General features: G+C 41.5%; 5 protein-coding genes across 9 annotated transcripts; 3 read left to right on the top strand and 2 right to left on the bottom strand.

Annotated features, from left to right (window-relative positions):
* Positions 1 to 77: 77 nt before the first annotated feature.
* On the top strand, positions 78 to 1,955 carry LOC108104861. The gene is made up of 4 exons (XM_017211183.2): positions 78 to 346; positions 883 to 1,030; positions 1,091 to 1,438; positions 1,500 to 1,955. The coding sequence occupies exons 1-4, from the start codon at positions 151 to 153 to the stop codon at positions 1,942 to 1,944; spliced, it is 1,137 nt and encodes a 378-aa protein (XP_017066672.1). The 5' UTR covers positions 78 to 150; the 3' UTR covers positions 1,945 to 1,955.
* A 4-nt stretch (positions 1,956 to 1,959) lies between these two features.
* On the bottom strand, positions 1,960 to 6,628 carry LOC108104860 (nodal modulator 3). The gene is made up of 6 exons (XM_017211181.2): positions 6,428 to 6,628; positions 5,755 to 6,301; positions 4,718 to 5,603; positions 4,172 to 4,350; positions 3,148 to 4,112; positions 1,960 to 3,087 (listed from the first exon to the last, which is right to left on the bottom strand). The coding sequence occupies exons 1-6, from the start codon at positions 6,568 to 6,570 to the stop codon at positions 2,208 to 2,210; spliced, it is 3,600 nt and encodes a 1,199-aa protein (XP_017066670.1). The 5' UTR covers positions 6,571 to 6,628; the 3' UTR covers positions 1,960 to 2,207.
* Positions 6,629 to 8,852: 2,224 nt separating this feature from the next.
* LOC108104839 (protein eiger) lies at positions 8,853 to 14,605 on the top strand. 2 transcript variants are annotated; one of them, XM_017211146.2, is made up of 7 exons: positions 8,853 to 9,676; positions 11,967 to 12,092; positions 13,102 to 13,421; positions 13,492 to 13,596; positions 13,703 to 13,767; positions 13,846 to 13,935; positions 13,995 to 14,605. In XM_017211146.2, exons 1-7 carry the CDS (start codon positions 9,509 to 9,511, stop codon positions 14,357 to 14,359), a joined length of 1,239 nt encoding a protein of 412 aa, XP_017066635.1. In that variant the 5' UTR covers positions 8,853 to 9,508; the 3' UTR covers positions 14,360 to 14,605. The 2 variants fall into 2 exon arrangements, with proteins under 2 accessions (XP_017066635.1, XP_017066636.1); XM_017211147.2 differs by having other exon boundaries at positions 13,864 to 13,935.
* A 1,239-nt stretch (positions 14,606 to 15,844) lies between these two features.
* On the top strand, positions 15,845 to 26,215 carry LOC108104836. Of its 4 annotated transcripts, none has more exons than XM_017211141.2 (7): positions 15,845 to 15,924; positions 20,726 to 20,981; positions 21,768 to 22,007; positions 22,963 to 23,956; positions 24,015 to 24,443; positions 24,506 to 24,788; positions 24,850 to 26,215. In XM_017211141.2, exons 2-7 carry the CDS (start codon positions 20,777 to 20,779, stop codon positions 25,042 to 25,044), a joined length of 2,346 nt encoding a protein of 781 aa, XP_017066630.1. In that variant the 5' UTR covers positions 15,845 to 15,924; positions 20,726 to 20,776; the 3' UTR covers positions 25,045 to 26,215. The 4 variants fall into 4 exon arrangements, with proteins under 4 accessions (XP_017066630.1, XP_017066629.1, XP_017066632.1 ...); XM_017211140.2 differs by lacking the exon at positions 15,845 to 15,924 and adding an exon at positions 17,853 to 18,055; XM_017211142.2 differs by lacking the exon at positions 15,845 to 15,924 and adding an exon at positions 17,859 to 17,877.
* Positions 16,010 to 17,640, bottom strand: LOC108104838 (facilitated trehalose transporter Tret1-2 homolog). Its single transcript, XM_017211144.2, has one exon. The coding sequence runs from the start codon at positions 17,495 to 17,497 to the stop codon at positions 16,163 to 16,165; it is 1,335 nt and encodes a 444-aa protein (XP_017066633.1). The 5' UTR covers positions 17,498 to 17,640; the 3' UTR covers positions 16,010 to 16,162.
* Positions 26,216 to 26,276: the final 61 nt, after the last annotated feature.

Here is a 26,276-nt window from a genome sequence, read left to right on the forward strand (position 1 = left end):
CTTGGAACGGTTAACTGATGGCCGGTGGTATAAAAGCTGGATCCCCGGCTTGGAGCTGCATCATTCGGTTCTGCAGTGACCAACCAAAGCCAAAGGGATACCAGCTTTAAGTCTTCAAGTCGTTACAAACCTAAACACAAATCTACAACCATGCACAAGAACACCATTTGGTACGGAGCTGTGCTCTTAGTCGTCTACTTTACCCTGGTATTTTGCGAGGAGGCGAAGAACGAGGAACCTGCAGCAGAACTGGATAACCAAGCCGGGGATACCTGGGAGAATCTCGGCCGGGAATTGATGGAGTTCGAGGGACGCACTCGCCGCCATCGCCACCACATGTTCTGGTGTAAGTCTTGAATTATTTAACATATTTAAAATCTTTGGGTTTAAAAATATTTTAGTTTAGGTTTTGATATTATAAATCTCGAGCCCCTTTTTAAATCAATTCAATTCTTAGATACAAATTTCACCTCCCACTAGTTACCTAATACTTTTTTGCTTATAAAAATAGTAGCTATCTCCAGATGTTATCAAGTGATCCTAATTTTTATAACAATTAGCGAACGAGTACTACAATTATTCTGATCATTTTTGATCAATATAATCACATCACATACATAGGTGTAAACCATCCCACTTTCTTTGGAAAGTTTCCCCATAGTTCACATCCCAAGCCAGACGCACCTCATCCGAATTGGACGATCACGAATTACTCTCAATTAACACTTTTCACTTTCAATCTTGGGCAAAGATATTGTTTAATAAATTGTCGTGAAACACTCTTCAAAATGTAGAATTTCGTGCAGTGAAAGTTCACCAGGTCTGATGCAATGGAAAATTATTTAATCTTCTTGATGTTTATGTACTTATCTTCTATAACAGATCGTCACCTGTGGCCCTTGGCTATTGCTTACTGGATCAAGGTGAAAGTTGTTATCGTTTCCTTCTTCGTGGGCAGCGCCATTTATTTGGGTCTGCGCTACTTCTGGCCCCATGCCAGGTGCAACCAGGAGATCATCCTTGATCATCCGTGAGTAATTCTTTATACCACGATCAATGCAGGTTAATAACAATATACTTCGTGATTTAGACCATCATCCTTCTCCCATCACGATCACATTCCTTACTCCCTGGACCACGATCACTCGGATCACTATGATGGCCCCACTTCCTTTGACTCCAGTGCCAGCTTTGAACCATATTCCGGATATAGCAGCTATGCTGGTTCTGACATTGTCTCTGATGTGCACAGCGACTACCATAGCGAATCTCCCTCGGGTCCAACTGGCCCTGTAGATACCCGTCGCCGCGGAAGGCGAAGCACTGAAGATCAGGCCCATTTGATTCAGGAGGAGGAGCAGCAGGAGGATGAGCAAGTGGAGATTGTGGATGAGGAGATTTCAGAGAGTGTGGCTCGTCAAATGCCAGCCGAAGAGCAGTAAGTGAAGTAGTCCTAGTTTTCACCTGGAAATGGTTACATTTTATTGGTCTCTCCCTAGGATTGCCGACTTTATGTTTGCCTTTTTGGGTCTGGACTCAAAGGCCTGCCGTCGCCGCTTTGTGTGTGAAATGGAGTTCCGTTCCAAGTTGAATCCCATGACCAGCATGGCCTTCCGCATTGTGGGTCGTGGATTCTTTGAAAAGTACACCAATGCCAGGAACCCTAATGCCAGAGCAACAAACTTTGGTGAATGTGCTGCTGTCAATCCAGAGTGCATTTTCGTGGAAAACGAGAATCCAGAGGCAGAGGCAAATCAGGAAGAGCAACAACCAGAAGAAGAGGAGCAGCAGCAGGAAGATCACCAGCAAGAAGAGCAGGCAGCCACCGAGGAAACAGCAGTCGAGGATTCCCAGAACGAAATCAACCTTAAAGCTGAGAGGCGACATGCCAGACACAAGAATCGCAAACTCAGCACCATTGCAGAGCACATCCTGATGCAGTAGAACAGTCGTGTTAAATTAATCTATTTATTTGTATTTATTTATTTTAGCTATAAGAGTGGATAACGAACACAAAATAAACTTGCCTCAATCTATGTATGGAAAATGATAAATTTCAAAGTCTTCTTAAATGCAAATCAAAATTAAAAGTTTAAGTTACAACAGAGTTAAACAAAATCTCACAGAAAACAAAACCAGATGAATACCTACCGCGAATACCTCGAAATGTGACTAAATTGATCAACTAATGCGACTATCAGTCGGGACTAAATCTTCTTGGTCTTTTTCTTTTTGATGGCATTGATCTGGTCGGCCATCTGCTCGATCTCGCGTTGGTTGATCGGTTCGTTCTTGCGCACCTGAGTCTTGCTCTTCTGTCGTTGGGCAAGATCAGCGGCCACATCGTTAAGCTTGCTCCATACGAAGCTGAGGAAACTGGTTGCCAGATCCTGCTTGAAGAAGGCAATGGCCACCAGAGCGATGAGCACTAACGCTGAGATGGAATTTTGATTGAGATCCGCTTCGGCGGCGCGCACCTCTGGCTTGAATTCCAGCTGGATAAAGACGGACCCCCTGTCAGCCACAAAAGTAGATGATGGCAGCTTGTAGGTATAAGTTTTATCGGAGAGGGTGGACTGCAGTTCTACCACGTAGCTCTTGCCGTCCAGAGGAATGCGCGGGAAGAAAACGGTGATGCCAGGATTCAGTCTGGCCTTCGGATTCACTGGAGTTCCAACACGTTGCGAGAATACTGGGGAATCAGAGTTTCCTCTGCGATACATCACAATGCGCAGGGTCTTGTAGTGCTCGTTAAGTGTGGCTGTTACCCTGGCGGTGATGTCTACAATTTTGAGAGGACTAATCGCTACCAGATTTATGTCGCGCACATCCTCGCTGCCCACCTTCACCGAGTGCTGAGCGGGAATGGATCGCTCCACGTTGTCATTGTCAGGGACCACGCGAACGGAATAACTACAACCAGGTTGCAGACCGCGGATACGGTACTGTCCGTTCGCCTCGCTGGTGGCCTCCTCTTGCTGTTGGGGACAACCCTCCTCGGCGGTGGCTTGAACATTCACACCGGCAAAGGGATCACCATTCAAAGAAGACACTGAGCCGAATATGGAGTAAGCATAGCGTTTGCCACTGTAATAATAAGGAAATTCATTATAAAATGTGTTTAAGAATAACTAATATTTTACTTACATGAGGGTAACAGCAACGGTCTCGCCATCCTTGATCTCAATCATCTTGGAGTTGGGCTCGAATTTGTACTCCTTCATCATTGGTCGCAAGTAATATTGCGACGGCGATAGGGAGTGGAAGTTAATAGCACCATTATCGCCGGTAACCAGATTCTTGCGATAGCTTTCGCCGCCACTCAGCGAGAGGAGGACTCCGCCCAAAGTTTGGCCAGCCTCATCTTTGACAACCACGGAAATTTCGCACAATTTGTGGGCACTGAAGGAAGCAGACTGCCGGTTGTAATCGCTAAACACATACGACTCCTTTTCGGCTTTAAGATCGAAGGCCAAAGACTCCTCAATGGGACCAAATTTAAATTCTCCAGTCACTGAGGTGAGTACTTCCAGGCTTTGCAATTCAGGTTGATCTGGGAAAGACAGTGTGATCTTGGCATCCTTAATCGCAGGAACCACCTTTCCGCGCAGAATCAAACCCCTTGCGGCTACAAAATTAAAGGCAATATCCACACAATCGCTGCTACCAACAATCTCTTGTTGCTGAGGCGTAAACAGCAGGACATCGCTCACCGGTGTAATGCGAAGTACCTGTTCCGGTTTCAAATATGTATCATAACGGTAGGCGAACTTGCCATCTACTTTATGGGATTCAGCAATGGGTGTGATCACCTCCTGACCCTGCGACTCTGTTTCGAGCACAAGCTTAATGGAGTCAGCAGTAGGTTCTGTAGACAGAACACGAACGCCAGTCTTGTGGGCCACAGCGTTGATGATCAAGGTTTGCAGCTGATCTGGCTCTGGAGTTATGAACTTGCTGGGCAGCGAACTGTCATACGTATGGCATCCTTCCAGCTTGAAATCGTAGCTACCATACTTGTTCACGCAGAAGGTGTTCACTCCTGAAGCAATCTTCAGTGTTTCCGTGGGAGCCTTAGGATCAGAGGGTCCAGTGACGTGTGTGTATTTCATCTAAAAGGGAATTGGTATAAATTAGCAAAATGTTACTTATATTCTATTCGTAGACATACCAAAGCCCGATGGCTGGAGATGATCGACACTTCGTAGCCCTTGTGCACAAATGGTGGTGCATCTTCTTCAGCAGAGGCCACGTTAAGGAACACTCGGGTTGACTCATAGCAAAGATTTCCCTGGGGAATTGTGAGTTCATAGGGTCCTGGGAGCATATCCTTAAAGACATACTTGCCACCTACGATTTAAAAGCGTTAGTTGAATGAAAAACAGTTCTGTGATAAGAGAGTTAAGCAGTCGATTATCTAAAGTAAACCAAAGCTCCTACTTTAACGTTGCGTTATCTATGAATGTAATCTATGGTACTTATCAGCAACAATTGGTAGCGTGGTAATTTGTGTCAAATGTGTTTTAAAGTATGATTATGAGCAGACCTCTACACTTTTCCGGAATAAATTTCATGCCTTCTAAGATATCTTGCTTAAAAAACTGCCCCTTATTTCTTCTATTAAGTCGAAGGATCACACTTGCAATTGAATGTATCGTTTCTAAGGCTTAATATTTAGGAACATTTTTGATAAATTAACTCAATACAGAAAACTTACGATGAGCTTTGGCCTTCCACTTGTTCTCTGTCGGCTGGCCGGTGGCATCCAAAGCCTGCAGGGTGACCTCAGCGGATGTACAAGTGGCAGTAGCATCAGAAAGACACTGAAGTTCGCCGCGAATCTTGGCACGCAACTGGGAGAATGTAATGCCATTAACAGGTGAATCGCGCACCTCCGTTTGCTGTTGTACAGGGAAGAACTGAACTCCGGCCGCTTTGTCGGCATCTGTGGTCAGGACTTCAATGGTGTATTTGCCAGTGGGAAGGAAAGCACACCAGCTTCCCGTCTCTGCCTTTGTGGTGGCGGTCGTGTGGAAGGTGGAGCCACTCTTAGTCAGTCCAACGTTGTGAGATTTTGGGGAGATTACTTTGCCACAAACTTCATAAGCAGATGGAACAATTGTAGGCAGTGAGCCAATGTTTATCTGAGCTTTGACATTCAGAGGAGAAAACTGAAGCTGGGAGTACTCAGCTTCGATGAAGACAGCGCCCGCCTTAAGGTTTTCCAAAGTATAAAATCCCTTCGCATCTGTCTCGGCCACATTCTTTCCGTTCACTTTAATAACTGCAGATTTCAGAGGCTCTCCACCGGCCGAGGTCAAAACCTGACCAGAAACTGAGAAACCAGTAATCTTGAAGTCCTCTTTTAATTGCAACGTATCCTTAACAACTTCTAGTTCAAAGTACTCAGGACTTAAGTGCAGCTTAAGCTTGGGATCCAGGTTTATAGCCCTCAACAGGTATATGCCGGAAGGTACATTCTTGAAAATATATTCTCCAGATTTTTCCAACTTTGAGAAGCAGGAGGATCCAGATTCGTAGTCGGCATGAACATTATTTGCCTGCACTGTGGAGGATTTCTCGCATTTTGGCACTAGAGATTGCTGAAAAGTGGAAAGTTTTATATTAATAATTGCCAGGTAACGCATTTTTTAATTATATTATGTTTTAAGCATCGAAAATATGGAAATAATGACCTAAAAGTTCTAGATCTTTCTTATAAAGACCTATTAGTTCGTCACTTTCAATACTTACTCCTCTCTTTTTGTAGAGAGCCACGCCCAGGTTTCCGGGAAGCTGTGAGCTAGAATCGAAGCGACCGACGATATCGAAACCGGAGACCACGAGGGAGTTAGCTGGCAGCTCTGTGTTGCCGCTGACCACAACCACCTTGTGCTCCGCCTTGGAGAAATGCCATCTTGAATGAGAAGCCTTGACTATGTAGTTTCCAGGAATAATGGGTGTAAAGGAGAAGACACCGTTTGAATCGCTCTTAGTGCGTCGGACTTCGCCCTTCTCCGATTGCAGTTCCACGTCCACGTCATGGGCTCCGCCACCGGAGGCGAGTGCCACCTGTCCGGTAATTCCGAAGCCCTTGAACACAAAGTTCACATCGCGACCCTGGCTGCAAACGTCTGTTTTTCCGTCAAAGTTCAGCTCCACCTGTTCCGGCTCAAAACTCCATCCCGGTGGCGGAGAAATGCTAAGCAGGTAGTCGCCCTTATCATAAATGGGGAGAAAGTAATATCCATTGGAAGGTGAGCAATCAGTCTTATCCTTCAGAGATCCCTGCTTGGTCAGCCTGTGGAAAACCAAATGGAATTAGGTTAATCACATACGGGTCAGTTAATTTATTATTCAATTAGCGGCCACCATGCGACTAAAATCTTATCAGGTCATCCCCCATTCGAACAGAACTGACACTTACAGTTTGATCTCCACCCGGGAAAAGTCAATCTCGGCGTGGCTCTTGATGAATCCTCCGCAGCCGACGACTTCCACTTCGCCGGCGTTGGCATTTTGGAAAAGTTTAATTAATAAAATTAGAAAAACGCCGGAAAAAAACCTCATTTTGACTACGTGCTAGAGCTGGGTGACCGCTCACGATAGTATCAACATTATCGAATATTTACTGGTCAAACTTCGTAAATATCGAGTGTGACCAATATCGATGTTTTCCCATCTCTACAGTGTCAAAAATAATATACCAAACAATTTTCATTGAATTTAACAAAAATACCACACATCTACCACAAAATCTAACGGTTATTTAAATTTCATACACAGTTGAAAATTATCTACATCTTATTTACTTTAAAAAATTTGCAAAATTTGTGTATTCTGAAAATTATTCCATTTCAAATATATATATAAATATATTTAGCTAAATTTACAAATTTTCACTTTATATCTCTTAACGAACCTAATCGTATTATGGGCTTAGTTTAGTCATAAAATAAATGAAATCGCCCGATAAAGAGGATAACATTATCTTTAAGTGTTTGCCATTTGGCGCGACGGCATTGAAAACATTTTGTTAAAACAGATAATGGCTTGTCGTATATTAATTATCGTAACCAATTTCCATCATCCCAAAGCTATCAATAAAGCCCCACATCCAAATGTATATGGATGAGTGTGCGAATCAATCCGAAGTAAGCCGATCTGAGACCCCAGGCCCCGAGATATAGTTGCAAAGAAATTCATTTCAAGCATCGTTGGTGCTATTGGGTCGCTCGTCTAATAAATTTCGTCGATGATCGCGCGATAACGACTTGCACATAAAGAATCCACAATATGGTGTCTTCCTCTGACTGTGGGTCTGAGTTCCAGAGTCTCCGATTCGAACAAAGCCCAAGAGCTGTGAAGCTCTGACACATACATATGTTTGTAATATTCTATAGAGGGGGAGAATACATATAATGGGATGACTGTGTGTCTGTACATTTGCAACGTCAAGTACCCGGCATTGACTTTGAAAAAGTGCGCCTTGAGATCGTCTTGCCTCTTGGTTATGCTCGATTAAGTGCGACTCTGGTTAACCCTCTGTGTAAACACGTGATAAATCTAGATCAAACAAGATACATAAAGATATTTTATTCAGTAATAATAGGTCAAGAATTATATATCTAGATTAAGATAAAGTAACTGTTATGCAGTATCAACAGTTTCAAACTTATAATACCCAAAAAAGATATTTTAAAAAATATAAGCTGTCCGAAGATAAAATTCGCAATCACTTTATTTTTATTTCAAAATAACTTTAACTACTTAATTATTCTAAAAATAGAGAACGGCAAGATCAAGATTAATGGGTTAATGAGTGCACCGGAAGCGTGTGTCGCTCGGCTTCCCGCTGTTCTAGCCACAGCCTACCTGTGGCTACCTGTCGTCGCCGTCAATTCAAAACTAATTAGCTGACCATCGTCGGCATTTGCATCTTTCCCGGTTCGCTAAGGGTGTCGGCAAGATTTACGATACGGATCTTCTTGGCAGCCGCCCGGTCAGACAGTTTGTCGCGACGGTGGCAGATCAGATCGGATCAGCATTAGGTTTTATGGTCTGCTCACTGCTTTTCCCGCAATTAGAGTCCGTACTTAGACGTGGCGCTGATAAGCCGACGAGCGCACTAAGTAATAATAAATACGATTTTAATGAAATGCTAAAAGTTCACTTGGCTTATCGGTTTGGCCTGACGATTTTTGGAATTCAATTAGCTCTGCCACGCTGATCTATGATCAGGGACCGAAGTCATAAAGGAAGCACAAAAAAGCAAGCCACACATAAAAAACCCTAGGGATGTGATACACAACCGATTATAGTGGTGCAGATTTCAAAAAACAATCAAGCAACCCCTATTAAAACGTAGGGGGAGGTTTTAAGTACACACAACGCCATAAAAAGAAATAAAAGAAGCGATGGAAAACACTGCGCAAAAAGTCAAACACGCTTTGTTACTTAAGATCGCCATATGGACAAGGGGAAATCGAAACCGAGTACAGTATGACTTGATTTAGAAGGAACGAAAAGTTTGGAATAAAAATAATTAGATCATATAATAAATAATATTTGAAGTTAAAACCAATTTTGCCTTTAATATTTTTTGATTATTATTTCCCCCTGTTTCTTTTAGTCAATGACCACTGTACCGCCACAACAACAACCCCGGCGTAGCCTTGCCAAAAATTAATTACACCAAGTAAATAGCGCAGGCGCCCTTAAGTATGCCCCGCATCCTCGAGGGAGAGTAAAAGAGAGAGAGGAGCAATTTTGATCTGTCTCATTCGCTCGCGTGCCTGTTCGCACATGAGAAATCAAGTGCCGTTCGCTTCGCTCAGTTCCCGTTCTCAATTCACAATCATTCTCTTTCGAATAGTCGACGCGAACGGACGTTCAAAATAGAAATACAACAAGAAAACCGGTAAAATCGTGGATCGAAAGCAAGCGCGTGCGTGCATGCTAAGCAAAAACAAAAAAATAAAGAAGTTAACCGTTTCAGTTAACTACCATACGAAGATCGAATTTCGCCATCGGGCAAATTACTTAAAAATAAGTGCAACTTTGTGTCTTTTTTTTTCCTTCTTGCCTTTTATCGCAGCCAAGAAAGAACTGATAAAACGAGAAAAATATCTCGCGAAACTCGTTCTCGCTAAAGATATCTTGTGCAAATTTGCCGATCGCGGAAGGGAAAAATAAGCAGAAGTGCAAAGAAAATCTCCCTATCCACACAAAGACTATATCATCTTTGAAAAGATCATAGTCATCCGGCCCGAGAGGTTTATCTATATAGATGCGGCAGCTTATCATCTGTTAGGGTGTTTTCAGTGTTTGTGTATTATATATACCTACATACGAGTATATAGTGCGACAAAAGCTCGATTGCCAACAGCTGTCGAGTGCCCTTGAGTGGGTGGGCAAGATCGTCATCATCAGCATTATTATTATTATTATCATCAGCATCTGGAGGCCCCGGTTGCTATAAGATCTTAAAGCGTAGTGTTCATCAATTATGACTGCCGAGACCCTTAAGCCGTTTATAACGCCAACGAGTGCCAACGATGATTTTCCGGCCAAAGATACCAGCACGGCAACCGCCCAGCGACGCACCCGCCAGCTGATCCCCTTTGTCTTGGGGTTCATCGGACTGGGCCTGGTTGTTGCCATTCTCGCACTAACGGTGAGTTTTTGCCCTTTGTCGGCATACCGGGTCAGCTGGTCTACTAACAGCAAATATTATTGTCAGCTTAAATGGGTAATTTCTGTACTTTATTTACCAAATGGATGTTATATTAAAAGGTTATTTTAAAGATACTTTCAATCTCAATCTAAGTACTCTAACACAACTAAGAAGCTATCTTAAATAAAGAGTTGTTTTCTTCCCTGTTGTATATATTTTATGATATTTATGATAAAATAGATTAAGGCTGTTATTTTCAACTTGATAGGGCAATTTCAAATTAAACTTCTGTTGTTATTGTTACCTAGTGCCGATCAATGATACGTTGAAATTCCTAAGGTGTGTTGATATCAGTTACTGGGTGGGTGTTTTCCCAGAATAAAGATATGAATAAATCGTTATTGGCTATGTTGTTGAAAGGTATTTTCGGCTCCAAAGGTAAGCACTTATAATTAGGGCCGTTTAATGAGATTTTATTTAAGTACTAAAAGATTTCACAATGACTATTACCTATAACGGTTACCGAAAAATGGACTTAAAATAAGATAGTTATATTTAGTATGCTTTAATTATAATTCCAAGTTTAGTTTACTTTGGTAGTTAATGGCCACTAATTTATAATGATAACTTACCTTATCTGTCCAAAATCTCTGTTAGCGAGCTTTAAATCCAAATGGAGATTTCATTTAGCCATGAACTGGCTTCTAGACTCTGAACAGACTCCCGTTCCTTAGAAATGTTTATTTCAGTAGCTGGCGCAAATAAATTGCGAATAAATATATATGCAAATTGGACTTTAACAAAAATAAATACAATCTATAGACACCCCCGAAATCGCAATCTAAAAATGAATATTTAACCTCTGGCACGCTTCTTCTGCTTATAAAGCTGTTTGTCACAAAGTCTTTGTTGATGCCAAATTAAAGAAATATTATAAAACGAAACGTAACGTAAATTCCCCAGATGCATAAATTGAAATGAAAACAGATTTTATGATCCGTGACCGTCGCAGATACGTTAACTATAATTTGGCATGAAACTATATTTAGAGGCGAAAAGTCGCCGGTTTCTTGGCTGATCAAGCGATGTCATCACCGACACGTCTTTAGGCCAAATGGGTTCCTAATGATCCAGCTAATCCAAATAAAGCGGATGTGGATCGGGATGCAGATGCTAGAGAAATGTTTATCGTGTATAGTGTATAATAGTATATATGTCTGTTTTTTGTTTGTGTTGAACCAATTTAAATGCCACTTGGGGAATTGTGTTCTGCTGAGTTTTGCATTCTCCGTCGATAAATCTCTGTTGGGTCATGTTTTTTTTTTTGCTCTTTTGCTGATAACTTTGGAAATGACTGGGCTGGCTGAAATGCAGATTTGAATTGCAAAAGATGAAGTTTCTAGAGCTGAGTACCCATAGCCATCCCGTACCCATTCCCTATACTCAGATTATCCCCCATGACCCACTCAACTTTGGCTTAAGTGAACGGAAATCGTACAATTGACAATTGACTTGTAAATGATTGGCTTCAGCCACTGACGTGGGCCATGAGTTTTGTTTTCCCCATAAATCTCTGTTAAGTCTTAAAGTATTTTTTTGGTTTTTCTTTTGTTTTTTTGTTTGTTTAAAATCCCCCTCCAAATATCCTGACATCCAATCAAAGTGACCTCAACAACGAATGACCCTCATCATCTGACTGCCTCTGTGAAAGTGACAAACTGCAGGCGCTACGATCGATCTATAGATCATTCGATAAGCCCTAATGGAAAGTGGTTTGTGGCTTACTGGAAAACACAAAACAAGTTTCTTAAGTCCATAATTTATACAAGAATTCAGTACAAGTTTTCATTTGTACCTACATATATGTACATATGTATATATAATATTTCCCCTCAGTCTGCGTACAGTGGCTTAAGTTGAGCCATTCTTTCTTTTTTTTTTCTTGGGATTTTTGGTTGCCAGTCGAAACATGAGAAGTGTCTGACTGTATATAGAAGGCCTGTGCTCGGACAGAATGTTAATGATCCATTAAGCAGATTATGTGCCTGAGTGGCGATGTCGGTACCTCGGAAATCTTTCTCGTCTCGCCTCTATCTGTTTGTTCAGTTATATAGTTTTCGGGTGTCAAAAGTTCGCGGCACTTGGTGTTATTTTTATGATGTGCTTGTGCTGGGCCTTAGCATAGATAGACTTTTAATTGAGGCTTATTAAATTGATTGCTAAATGTGATAATGATTGAATGATTAGAAACTAGTTAAGATAACACTATATCAATTGAATTGTTTTCCAGATCTGGCAGACTTCACGGGTCACGCATCTGAACAAGGAGTTGAAGAGTCTGCGGCGAGTTGTTGATAATCTCCAACAGCGTTTGGGCATTAACTATCTGGATGAGCTGGATGAGTTCCAAAAGGAGGTGAGCTATGATACAAATCAGTCTTAAGCATCAATATTTGTGTTATTTGACGGGCAAGAGGCTGTAACATTTGTCTGAGGTAAATGCAGAGATCTCACCGCATTGTTTACAAAGTTGAAAATCAAATTTTGTTATTCTGCCAGGCAAGTACTTGTGTTGGGTATATCAGGTCTTTTTTTTTATTGTTTTATAGCAGCTTAAGTGTTAAAATCTAGAAAATGTATAGCTACATTTTATAGGCAAACAAACAAATAAGGTATTTCGTAGTCGGTAAAACATCCATTTCTCTTTTTAGAAAGAATGCCCAGACCATACTATGTGGTTATTGTGTGTGGGACATACAAAAATATTTATAGAATTATGTGCTAAAATATAATTTCAGAGCGTTTTCATCTGTTTTTTGGTTTTCTAATATTTTTCTTAAATTCTTTAGAAAAGGCCTCATGATAGATTATTTTTATTAGAATGTCTCTTTCCTCTGAGAAGCACTTAATTAAAATTATATGATATACAGTTGTTGGGGATCAGGCGCCAGCTGGTTTAAGTAATTTATGAGATACAAATCCTCAAGTGACAAAAGGCAAAAGCCTCAATAATTCAGGAAATATATCTATCTGTAGATATAGCCGTTCAAGGCAAAGCGATTGCTTTTCGTTTTTATGTGACGATTGATCCGATCTCATCAAATGGCCTAATGGCCAGAGATCGTTTCAAGATTTTAAGATTTATTTATATGTCTGGGCATCTGTGCAGGCAATTCTCTTGAGAGTTTTCTTAGCTTTTAAATATATATATATACAGTTATAGATATATATATCAAATATGTTTTTGAGGGAGGCGCCATCAATTAGGATGATGACGAAACAGCTTTCTGCCGCGGGCGTGCGTCTAAAAATGTTCGTCCCAAAAAATGAATGTGAGATATGTGCCAGGACTGTGCCAACTGCAGTCACGTAGTTGGCCAAGTGTTTTGACCCAAAAATGTTGACCCCATCTCTCTTGGTTGCAGTACGAGAATGCTCTCATCGACTATCCCAAAAAGGTGGATGGCCTCACGGATGAGTCCGAGGACGAAGATGAAGATGATGTTCTGGATCCCATTGAATATAATGGAGAGGATGATGAAGACGATGACGACGAAAGCTATGACACCGATTATAAGGACTACGCCGATATGATAAACAGACTTAACAATGCACAGACTGGAACCACGCCTACATCCGAGACTACAGTTGAGGGCGAGTCGGATAGCACTTCCGCCGCCTCGAATGATGACAATGTCTTCGATGACTTTACTAGCTATAATGCCCACAAAAAGAAGCATGAAAGGTGAGAATGGTTGGAATTTTCTGGGTTTATAAAGGGCATAATTTTAATATTTATATTTTTCTTATCACAGAAAATCTCGTTCGATTATCGATGCTCATCTAGAACAGCAGAATATTCAGGGAAATCACACAGAGCTGCAGGAAAAGTCATCCAATGAGGCCACTTCAAAGGAGGGGTGGGTAGAAAGATTCCAAAAAATATACTTTTTATACTAAATAGATTAAATTTAAATTCCTTTTTACATTGAAAAGTATATAATAAAATAATGAATTCCCTTTCAGTTCCACTCCACTCCACCATCGTCGCCGGATGCATTCCCGTCATCACAAATTCCTGGTCCGCAAAGGTGTGTATACTAGAAAAACCGAATCAATTGGCAACAAACGAATACCAAATCTCTATTTGCACCTCTGTTAATTTGCAGGTGAATCTCTTATTTCAGCCAGATCCGATGACTCCAAGCCGGCAGCCCATTTCCATCTGAGCAGCCGAAGGCGTCACCAAGGAAGTATGGGTAAGAAGGCGACTAATTTTAGTTCTCCTAACAAATTCATATCTATTTATATTCTTCAGGTTACCATGGAGATATGTATATTGGAAATGATAATGAGAAAAACTCCTATCAAGGACATTTCCTGGCCCGCGATGGCGTTTTAACAGTGATTAATCCTGGCCTATATTACGTATACGCCCAGATATGCTACAATAATTCGCACGACCAGAATGGATTCATTGTCTTCCAAGGAGACACACCATTCCTGCAGTGCTTGAATACGGTGCCCACTAATATGCCCAATAAGGTGCACACCTGTCACACCAGTGGACTGATCCATCTGGAACGAAATGAAAGGATCCATCTGAAGGACATTCACAACGATCGGAATGCCGTGTTGCGGGAGGCGAACAACCGTAGCTACTTTGGCATCTTCAAGGTGTAAAATGAAGAGATTATTTCTAATCAGAAGATGGATGAATACCAGCTCGTGAATGCGATTCATTGCCAGCGTGGATCCATTAGTTCGTAGTACCTAGTCTTAGTCACTCATAAACCTAATCTCAAACTGAATCACGCAATCACTGCAACGATGTGGCAGAATTCGCACAAAAATCATATTTATTTTGTATATACTCCTTCGACTTTAATTGTACGACGAAAAAGTGAATAAAATTATAGTTTAACTTTAGATAAATTTCTATGGTTTGCTAGGATAAGAGATTGCAGTTTCCCGTTTAAACTGCCAATGAAAAGGTCCATTCAAAAGGGATTTGTTTAATATACTAAATTCCATGTGCCTGGGTCCCAATAGAAATTCCAGCTTACGGTGTTCTTTATTAAAAAATTGTAAAAAGAATTTTGTCAAAGGTCTAGGGAATCGCATTGCAACTGGATAATATCCGGATTGAGAGTTGTGCAGCAGCTTGAGCTCTGGACACCCGGACATCAGCAGCAGCAGCATCTGCATCATCGCCATGGTAACCAAAGGAAAGCAGCGAGTTTCCCTCATCCTTACTGGGCACCTGGACACCAGCCCACTCGTTCCCGGGATTCCGACAGATGGACGTTTAAGGAGGGGAATGAATGGCAGCGATTGAGTGGGTCCAAAAAGTACAGTCATCATCAGTACATATGTACAGAAGTCACACTTACACGTTACATAGTCCAATCATATAAATGTGGGAATGTGCTGATAAGCTTGATTGCTCAAATAAGCAATTACTCATACGCAGCGTTGTATATCGTCTATTACTTGGCAACAATTGGAGAATAAACTACTACAGAGACATCTTTAAATGATTAAGCTGGAAAAAATATAGGCAATTTTATATATGTCATGTAAATAGAATGTTTTGAGTAACAATTTCATTACAATTGCTCATGAAAATTTCACATTTTATAAAAACAATTATTTTGAATAATTAAATAAAATTGAATAAAAAGCAAAAAGATTATGAATATTTAATTCTTTTCCAGATGATTTCACGCCAAAAACACATAAATTTCAAATAACAATATTGATTGAGAAGGCCAACGCCGGAAGCAATTTAAGGGCCAAATGCAGGTCGATTTGCGAACGGGCGGAGTAACAGGTGGCTCAGCCAAACAGCTCGTGATGATGGGAGAGCAACAGTTCGTTCCCGGAATAAGTATATGTGCTTTTGGCCTGGCCAGAATATATGAGTGTGTGTGTGTAACCATAATCCCCCAGCTGCAGCCTCGTCACATGTTCCTTGCCATGCGCAATGGCCGGAAAATCCGAAATCCCAATAACGAAATCGCTGGGGAAATGATTTTCAGTCAGTCGGCCGGGAAGCTTTTGTCCATTTACCTGAGTCTATTTTTGTTATTTACTCCACGATTGCATCCCACATCGAAGTGCATTTAGTTTGGTTGAAAAGCCAAAACATTTGCAGTTCGTTTTTGGTTTCGGTGCAGTGAGGTTGAGTCTTAGAGCTACTAGAGTCCTGGTTGTAGGATCTGCAAGGATTAAGTCTATCTAGAATGGTAAGTCAGCATTTTTTTAAGGCACAGTCAACAGGTGGCAACTTTAGGAGATTAAATAAGTTAGAATAAAGACATTTTACAGGTGTTTCCTTATAGAAAATTTTCCATTACATTTAACATTATCCAAAATACGAGTACATAATTTACATAGTTATTATTTCTGAAAATTTATATATAAATTTAAAGTCCATTCGTGAAAAAGTCTTGACTGTGGATTTATATCTTGTTCCAAAGACCTCTACTCCTTCTTCTCCCCCAACTTGGCCTGGATCTCGTTAAGCGTCTTGCCCTTGGTTTCGGGGATGAGAAAGAGTATGAAGAAGAAGGCTGTCAACGCAAAGCCAAAGAAAATTGCAAAACATGCAGCAGCGCCAATATGTACGTTTAACACAGGGAACAATAGGGTAACAATGAAAGCACAAACCCAATTCGTCGTGCCGGCTATTGATCCTGCCAATGCCTTAACGTCCTCGGCAAATAGCTCGGCCATCATGAGCCAGGGAACAGGACCAAAGCCCAATGAGAAGCCGATGATAAAGATACTGACAGCCATGAGGGCTAGCCAACCGATGCCGTAGGATTTCATAAAGCCGAAATAACATGCCATGATCAAGGTGCTCATACCCATCAAAAAGGCCGAAATCATTAACAGTATCTTACGGCCTAGTCTTTCGATCAATAAGATCGAGATGAATGTACAAATTACCTGCACCACACCAATGATAATCGTACAGAATCGAGGCTCCAATGATGATCCAGCCGAATGGAAAATAAATGTCGAATAGAACATAATCGCATTGATGCCGGTAAGCTGCTGGAACACCATCAGTGCAATGGATAGGAAGAGGCCCTTGAGTGTAACCCTTCGGCAAAGAAGTTTTCCAGCTTTCTCCTTCTCCTTTTGAGCCTCTGCCACCATTTCCTTCAGTTCGCCACTCACATCTTCATCTTTGCCACGCAGAAATTTCAATGATTTCTCCGCTTTCTCAATTTTGCCCTTTTGGGCCAGATATACTGGTGATTCCGGCATCCACATGAACATCAAGAAATATATAACGGGCAAAACGGCGCAGGCAACATTGAAGACAAAACACTTTGCGAAGGCACCAACAATGAAGGCATACAGAATCCCATTGACGATGAATAACTGAAAGAAGCATCCCATGATCCCGCGATACTGAACCTGGCTGATTTCTGTGGTGTACATGGGACTTGCCACACAGAATGCTCCGCCACAAAATCCCACAACGAAGCGACCGACCAGCAACATTGATATGTGCACCGCCATCGTAATGAGCATCCAACCGATAAAGAATGGTGGCAATAGACCGAGCATTGTGACTTTCCTTCCAATCTTTCCAATAAGTATTCCCACCGGAATGCATGAGAATGCTGCTCCCAGTGTCATCAGAGATCCCGTCAGACCCCATTCCGTTGTGTCCGGTACAAAGTCGTAGGCCCCGTTTTTCATGACCTCATCTTCCACAGGTCCCGACCATCCGATCACAGCACCCAGACAAAAGGCACCAAAAGCGGCAATTATGCCCACTAAGAATTGTACACAGGCACCCATATTCAATAGGTTAACTTAGCAAACACTACACAAATTTACAATGCAACCAGTTCGAAATAAATTTCAATACTAATATTCTAGGAGTTCCAAAAATGGTGATAACCTCAAATGAGATGTTAAAGATTTCAAAGCCTACTTGATTTTTTATCTCATAACGAAGACAATTTTTTACAGTGTCCTTCTGAGCGAAGCTTGGCTGCAGCTGAAAGCTTTCTCTCTTTCCATTTCCCCAATTTCCCACCTCCCACACACACACATATACACGAGCGCCAAACTCTCGCCAAGCTTCGTGCGCCTTCGGTCCTCGCGGGTCCTGTATAAAACATGGAAGCTCCAGAGACTGGCCGACACTCTTGGTTCCGCCTTGGCTGAGCACAGAGGTGGGTACAGTGACAACTGGCTGGCAGTGACGAGCGTTTCCTTTAGTGTTTTGCTGGCGTAGGCGTGACGCCATGTTGTGAAAAGTGTCTGGCAAAAAAAGAAAGTGAAAAATTCGCACGGAAAACTGCACTCGAACGTCGGGTAAAACAACAAAAAACAATCGTCAAACCAAACCAAGTGAGTTGAGAAAAGTGCAAACTTTTCGGCCAGTGTTTGTGTGTACCGAGAGGGGGGAAAAATTACGCAAATGTTACACAGGAATTTCCATTCCCATTGATTTCGCTGGTGTGGGCGTATATATATATATTGTTATATTTGTATGTGAAGAGGGTTAAACCAGAGCCGAAATAATTGCGTACAATTTATTTGCAACACTTTTTGTCTTCTCTAATTGGACAATGGTACTGATGAATTGTTTGCTGGCCTGTTGACAAAATACCTCGGGCATACCTCCCTGACTAACTGATACATACACACACAGAGACGCTGGCGCAAAAAAAAAAAGGAAAAGAAGACTTGGGTAACAAGTTGGTAACTTGCCCGAGGACAGGACATCTCCTTTGTTGGCTTTAAATATTTGAAGCCAGAAAAAGCTTTTCCCGGCCCCCTAATTAGCCGCTTCCTCTGCCGACAGAATGCATTCACATTCACTTAGTCGCCGGCCAAAAAGCCCGATTCAATTTGCCCCAATTTTCACCAAAAAAAAAACTATAAAAGGATCTCTGGCGCAAAAAACAGTCCTGATTATATATGTTTGTATGTATATATATAGAGCAATAGCCGTAGTATCCATGGTTGCTGCGACAAATTCAATTAGGACGCTAATTTAAATGCCCTGCTGGGTCGCATTTGTTCGGTCTGGAAATCTGATTGGCGGGTAGCAGTATGAACAGAGAGAGAGCCCTGCTCCATTGAAACTCAATAAATTATTACCACTGACTTCGTTTGATGTTGCAAAACCTAAGACGACAGCGACATCAATCAATATTAACCATACGCCCCGTGCGCCATACAAGATGTGGTTCCCTAACCCTTATATATTCCTACATTTCCTGGAATTGAACATAAAAGCAGTCGTTTAGTGTGAGCATAAATTAATTTATTAATTTAAAGATGTGGCTTTAAAGGCAGAGCATTTACATTAATCATACGCCATGGATGCCAGTCTACCAGCACAGACTCTGTTGGTTAGAATGTTCTTATTAAATAAATTAAACTTCGCAGAATATTGTTAATTAAGATCTTATGTCAGACAAGAAACTATACTCTAAATGTTAGTTAAGTTGGGGTACTTAAAAGTTGAAAAACAATCTAAGTTCAAGGCAAAAACAGAGTAACTTAACTTAATTTCTTTTTACAATTGAAATGTTTTGTAAGATTGTTCTTGGAGAACTGCATCACCCCAAGCAACAAGTCCAAGTTTTTATGTTTTTTTACAAAACCCCATTGCAATTGAATGGGTGGTGGAATCTGCTCTATGCAGCTGCGTTTAATCTGGATTACAGCCAGAGCACAGACACAGAAAAACATCAACACTAACATCAACATCAACAACTAGGGGACTCGTTTTCTTAGACAAAAGCCAGCCAAGCAGCAATAATACAATGAAAAGGGGCTGAATTGAACCAACAGCTGCAGGCGAGACGCAAATAAGGTTCTTCATCAGAGCAGGAGTGGCCATAGAGAGAAAACAGCGCTGGGAAAGCTAAAAGGGAAAAAGCGGAATGAAAAGCGACGGCTGCCTTGACATTTAATGGGTAGGAAAAATGAAAAGCAAAGCGTAGCTTCTACAGGTACGAGATAAGTGGGAAGAACTATGGAGCCAAGTAGGTAGTTGGAGACGCGATGTGATTACCATATATTTTCCTTCCAAGTCATATATTTTTTTCTTAGAAATGCGTAGCATACTTATGTGCGCCACCATAAAAACCCGTAAAAGAAGAGAAGTAGAGATGCGTAGGAATACAAATGGGATGAGCATTTCAATGGCAGTTGGCATCCGGGCAGCAATTCAACTTGCCCATAATTGTCAGCTTTGGCTTTTGTCAACGGCCAAGAATGCTGAAAGTCAGAGTGGGAGTTTTAATGGTGAAAGCTAAAGAACAAGACCTCCGATGAAGTTTTCGCCTCCTTCAAGCATGCTGGCACTTTTGGAATTTTATTGATTTATATAGATATTGTTCCTGGGTCCTCCTTTTGTATATGCATGAGGCTGTGGGATTTACTTCATTAGTTAGTCAGCTGTGATGGCCGGATTATTCAAATACCTTTTGTGCAGGCTAAAGCCCCAAATTTTTGGGGTACCTGCTGTTCTTACTGCTGCCGCTGCTGCTCGTTTGCATAATTAAGCGAGGAAATATGGAATTTCACACGCCATCAAGTGACCGCGAAAAGGTGACAACTGATACATACTCATACAGATACTAAGAGAAGTACCCCACCCACACACACACACACACACACACACACACACACACACACACACACACACATATATATATATATATATGTGCACAGCAAGGACCTCGCTTTAAAGTGCAAATGTAATTAAAAGTTTTTTACGCACCTGTCGGAAACGTGTCGAGCATTAAAAACCATTTTAATGCCATTTTTTTCAAGCGTTTAACTGGTTATCCTCTAACCCAAGTTTTGGTTTTCTTTTTCTTTTGTTTTTGCTCGCTGAAGAAAAGTTTTTATCAATTTAATGGTGTTTTAAATAAAGCTATAACCCTTTTTGTTTCGAGAAAATGTTTTAATAGTCTTCATAGTCCTCTAAAATAACTCATAAAGTAGAAAATTTGCTTAATTTGCATCGTATAAATCCTTAATTCCCACACTTTCTTACAGATTTAAAACCCAATTCCAGTGACAGAGAGAAAGGCAACTGCTAGCAAATCAATGGCCAACCAATTTGTAGGCCCCAGTGGTGCCATTGCGGTGGCGGTGCTGCTGGCGGTGGTGGTGCAGTCCATCCAAGCAATACCACAGCGCACAGCCGCATTTTCGCTGCAGGCAGCCGTGGATGAACTGCATCGTCGGGAGGCGGCCAAATACCCACTGAATTCCCCACCAATGCCAACCAATTTGGATGACTGGGATGAAGGTGAGTACAGAGGGCGGCCGTGGTTAAATCTTACCAGGAAATTGATATCCCTAAGGGAAAAGACTGAGACCTTAACCTTTGCGCACACGTTAGCTGGAGTAAGTTAATCAAGAAAAAATTCCCCCAAGAAATTTGAACTTTGATTAACCTTGAAGTGAAGGCAAGGCAAGAGCTCTCTTATTTACTTGGTAGTTTATCAATATTTTAAGACTTCCTGGTATTTGTTGATTAATTAACTTGTTTCGAGTAAAAGGTGTACTGTGTAGTTGGATAATTAATAGATTAAGGGTTATATCTTCTAGATAAATCATGATGAAAGCACTTTAAATATACTAGAAACTCTTCTACTTATGAGATACCCATGTCACATTTTGTATCTAACGAATTCATCTGCTCAGTGATGCAATCTTTATCCATAAGCCAAAACTCAGATACACCCAAATTATTATTATTATTATTAGATTTATGTGCCTAAAACCTTAGGATGGGCTGTCAACTGCATGTTCAGATTATATAAATTCAAGTCGTGGCTGAGATCTGAAAGTGATATCCATCATGGGCAGATGGTGGAAGTCAAAGTGGGAAGCGGGAAACCCGCATGTGGAGTGCACGTGCCTTGGATAGTCGAAACCTAAGCACAGATTTTCCGGATTTCTTTCCCCACTCACGAAAGTCACATGTACCGTTGTTAGTTTTACTCGTTTTCCTTTTCTTTTTCTCTTTCGGGCACACCAAAACCTAAATAATCCCCCCCACAATCACCAACACCCAACCCAACCTGCACAGATGGCGATTTATTTGGCAAGAATAGGAATCGGAATCGCCATCGAGTTAATAAGGCACTTGGCAAGTACTTAGAACGCGACGAGGATAACTACGATTCGGATCACAATCTGGGCTTGGGGTTGGGTCTGGGCTTGGGTCTAGGATTCGAAGATGGTGGAGATTTGGTCCCAAATAATCTTCAGCTGGCCGATGAGAAGAGAAAGCGCTTCTCCTCATTTCGGGAACGTGACGAGCAGTTCGGTAAGTAAAAGCCACAGCCCAGAAAAGCACGCACTATGTAATGGATACTCACTATGAAGGTCCTTTAAATAGCACCGCACTATAAATTAATCAAAAATCTAGAAAACTTAGATTAGAGTCATGTAGTTTAATAATCACATCATGTAAATATTTTATATAGTAAGCTTAATATTAAATCTTAAATTTTTCTAAATCTCTTAAGAAAATGCCTCTGCATTACGATAGCCCTTCCTTTTAACCAAATCCTGATTGAAAACCCGCACAAATGGACAAATTTTAGCACCTTACTCAAGTGCCTACTTTTGAATGCGAATTGCCGAAAATAATTTATGGCTCCCTAATCCTTAAGTGCTATTATACTGACCCAAACTGTGGAGTGTGTAGTTCTTCCAAGCATGTGTCCACTTGAGGCGTCGTATGATGGCAGTGGGGAGAGAGCATGGAGTGGATAAGGCCAACAATGGGCAGGCTAAAACCACTTAGCTCCGATTAACTTGTGAGTGGTGAGTGGGATGATGGCTGTTCGTCGTTGGTTGGTTCACTCCAGAGTCCCGATGATGAATGCAATCAGCTGGAAGCCCCTCAGAACCGACAGATCCTGCCTGTCTTCCTGTCATTTGATTTAATGGCCGGCCCAACAACTTGATGCATGTCCTCCACACACACACACACATAGACGGCCAAGATTTATCGACAGTTTTTAGACCGTTTTCTGGTTTTGCCAAGGTCAAAGTTAAGTCATTGCTCATTGATTGGGAAAACAAATGGTCGAAAATCAAGATATCTATTAAGTTTAAAGCCATGTTTTATAGGTATAATTTATTGAGAAATATATTTAAGTTTTAAAATATTATTAAGTTGCTTAAAACATGTAAAAATTACTTACAAATTCTGTGAATTATATAACCAATCCATTTCCCATAATGATATCCATTTCCCACCCAATCACTTTCAGATGGACCCGTACCGTCGGCTTTCCGTGAACGTGAGCACCAGCCTTTGAATGCAGAGCCCGCACACAATGAGCTGACAGAGCAGTTCCTGCGGGAGATCGAAGAGGCCAGGGACCGAGATGCAGTACGCCAGTGGTGGCGTCACCTGGACCAGGCCAAAAACCAACAGGAACCAGAAAACCAAGACGCTGAACTCTTTGAGCAGAAGAAACGAATGCGAGTGCCACCCTACTACCTGTTGATGCAGAAGAAGCGTTCCTACCCAGTTCTCCCATGGTTGCCATACAATGGTGATAAGAGGAAGCGTTTCCCGGTGGCTAAGAGGAGCACAAGCAATACCAATCCTGAAACTCCTCTTGGCAGAACCGATGAGCGAGTGGCCCAGGAGCTAAGTGAGCTTTTTGGCAAGCCCAGCGAAACCCAATCACATAATGAAGAGAAACGCAAGCGATCGGCAGATGACCAGCCCAAGGTGACAACCCATCTTCCATCTGAATCCCCACCAGCCACTGCCACCGCCTTGGGTGACATGCGTCTGGAGATCAACTTCCAGAGGGTAAATGTCACGCCAAAGGAAACCTCAACATCTGCTCCCCCTGGCGCTGGTGAAATGGTACAGCATGGCGGTCATGCCGGTCATCATGGTGGTCATGTCCCGGGAATGTCACCCGAATATCATCATCGAAAACGCAGTGATCATGCCCATGGTGAGAATGTTGAAGATCCGGAAGCAGATGAGCATGATGAGGAGGGTGAGGAGAGTTCCGATGAGGATGACCACGACGAGTTCGACGAGGAAGATGGCGAAGGGGATCAGGAGGCTGAGGATGCGGAGGAGCGACGTCGGAAGAAGAAACGTGCTGCTGCCAGTGGAAATGAACCTAAGCACCTGCATGCTCCCACTGTGGGTCACCTGATGCTCCGAGCCAAGAAGTCCATCGATTGGTCACAATACTTTGGGTTGGATCGCAAGAAGAAGTCCTCGCTGAAAAATGAGTAAGTTTAATATTTTAAAGATTTTTCCAGGACCAAATCTTTTACTTTTCTTTTAAAGGGATCTCAAGAAACGCAGTGAAACGGACAGTAGCTCCAATAACGATGATGAGGAGGATAATGAAAGCTCTGAGGCGGAGAAAAAGAAGCGAGATTTCGATACCGAGAAAATAGACAGCATGGACAAGAAGCTGCAGTCCATCGAAGACTTCATCATCGATGAAACTATCAAGTATACTGGAGCCCATGAGGGTCTTAACAGCAAGGATGATATCCGCAGGATCAAGGAGCATGTCCTTTCCCGCCTGGCAACTGCTTATAGTCTGGAGAAGATGCGCAGGGCATTGGATAAGCTCAGGAGATCAGTGGACAACGAAAATCATCTCATGCGGAATACCATCGAACCGGAATCGGAGGAGAATGCCTTGGACTCCAACTACTGGCTGGCCAAAAAATCCGTGAAGAAGGATCAGGCGGATGAACTGGAGGAGTAAGTTTTCTTATGGAATATTAATTTATAAAATATTAAAATTTATATTTTTAATCCATCAGAGATTCGAAACCCCCTAAGGACATGGAGAAAAGGAAACGCAGTGGTTACTTACGCTATCCCGAGCAGCCGAATGCCATGGATGAGGCTCTTAGTTTGGGCAGTGCACCCTATGAAACCCTTAACGATGCCTATCTGGGCAATAAGAACTACATCGTTGGCTCCAATCAGTGTCCCATCATTGAGTCCATGGCGGAGCGCTGTCGAGGTGTTGATCTCATCTCCGGGGACATTAACCAGGAGCTTCTGCCCCTCTGCGGAGTTCACCAGATATGCTACCTATGTGTAAGTGGTTTTGCAAGGAAAGCATTCAAAAGGATCTTACTAAATAAGTATTTCATTTCAGGGTGCCTCGCAGGTGGCCTGCGACTATCAATATTTGGCGGAGGCTGATGGCGTTTGCGGCGATAGCAACGAATGCCAGTCGGCAGCCCGCTCCATCCTGATGATCCTGCGGGGATCCCCTGGCCGGCAGCTAGGTCCTCGAGAGTGCTTGAAGAATCCCTGCTTGTACAGGGCAATGCGTGAGATTGGGCTATAAGCGGACTGTTCAAACCTGCCGCCCAGCGTTTTCCTAACGTCTTTTTGTGTGCGTTTAAAAAGAAAAACAAAAAATCGAAAATGAAAAAATGAAAAAACGTAATGCAACCCAGAGAGAGAAGATAAAAATATGAGCCCAAAAAATAACAAAAAACAATAAGAAAACCAAAAACAAACCATGCTGAACTAGCAAAAATCAAACGATTGATTCAAAACTAAATAGTCGTCGCATATAAAGACATAATATTTTGATGGATTTTCCTGTCTGCCCTGCAAGGCGGCAGCAGCCAACTAGAGTTTACCAGATACCTAAAGAGATACAACTATATTATATATATATACAATTTCGATTCAGTTCATCGCAGTAGACGCCCGGATGGAGGCCCGATTTATTTCGTTTTAAATGTTCAGTGTGAAAATGGAAATGGAATTTTTCGAAACATATTTGCACGTTTTATGGGTGTTTAAATGTACAAAAACGTGATCATAAGCGAAACCTACATACATATGCGTAACCAAGACATACAAGTAATTAATCCAGAAACAGCTTTTTAAGTAATTTAATTTGCTTGACATTCTGTGGAAAGCAGAGCTCACATTGGCAGCTAATTCTTCTAGAAGGCTTCTATTTGGTTCGACTTGGCACATCCCAAAAAGCCATTAACATTTACATACCACATACATAATATATATAACGATTTTAGCCTATACTGAGGAAAAAAAGAAACTATATATGTACGAGTATATCACTGGCAGAGTGACTAACTATCAGAGACTTCTCTCTCCCCCGCATTACTTGTCTACAGATGAACATATACATAAATGTGTTTCAACGTGCTTACAATAAATGGACATAACTAAGACAAATATTTAAAGCTCTAAACAAATCTATAGATGTGATTATTAATATATACAAGGAGTTTAATAAATGTGTAAATCTTTTAGGGCAAGCATATACCAATCTGAACAACAGCAAGACGTTTGGTTGCGAAATCAAAATATTATTAATGTATTTACATAAACGAATATATATATATTTGAACTTGATGTATATGCTACAGTTTCAAAAACAAAACAAAACCATAAAAAAAAAAAAACAGACGTATTTGAAAATATTTATTGCTATACAGTTATCATAAATGTCGAATAAATATATCGGGGATATCCTAAAATATTAATGCTTTTTCATTTGATCTAAGGCAGCTGGTCATTGTCTGTCAGTTTTTACTTTTC

This window comes from Drosophila eugracilis, unplaced genomic scaffold, assembly GCF_018153835.1.
Source record: "Drosophila eugracilis isolate 14026-0451.02 unplaced genomic scaffold, ASM1815383v1 contig_1765, whole genome shotgun sequence".
In the NCBI taxonomy this organism is placed as follows: Eukaryota; Metazoa; Arthropoda; class Insecta; order Diptera; family Drosophilidae; genus Drosophila; species Drosophila eugracilis.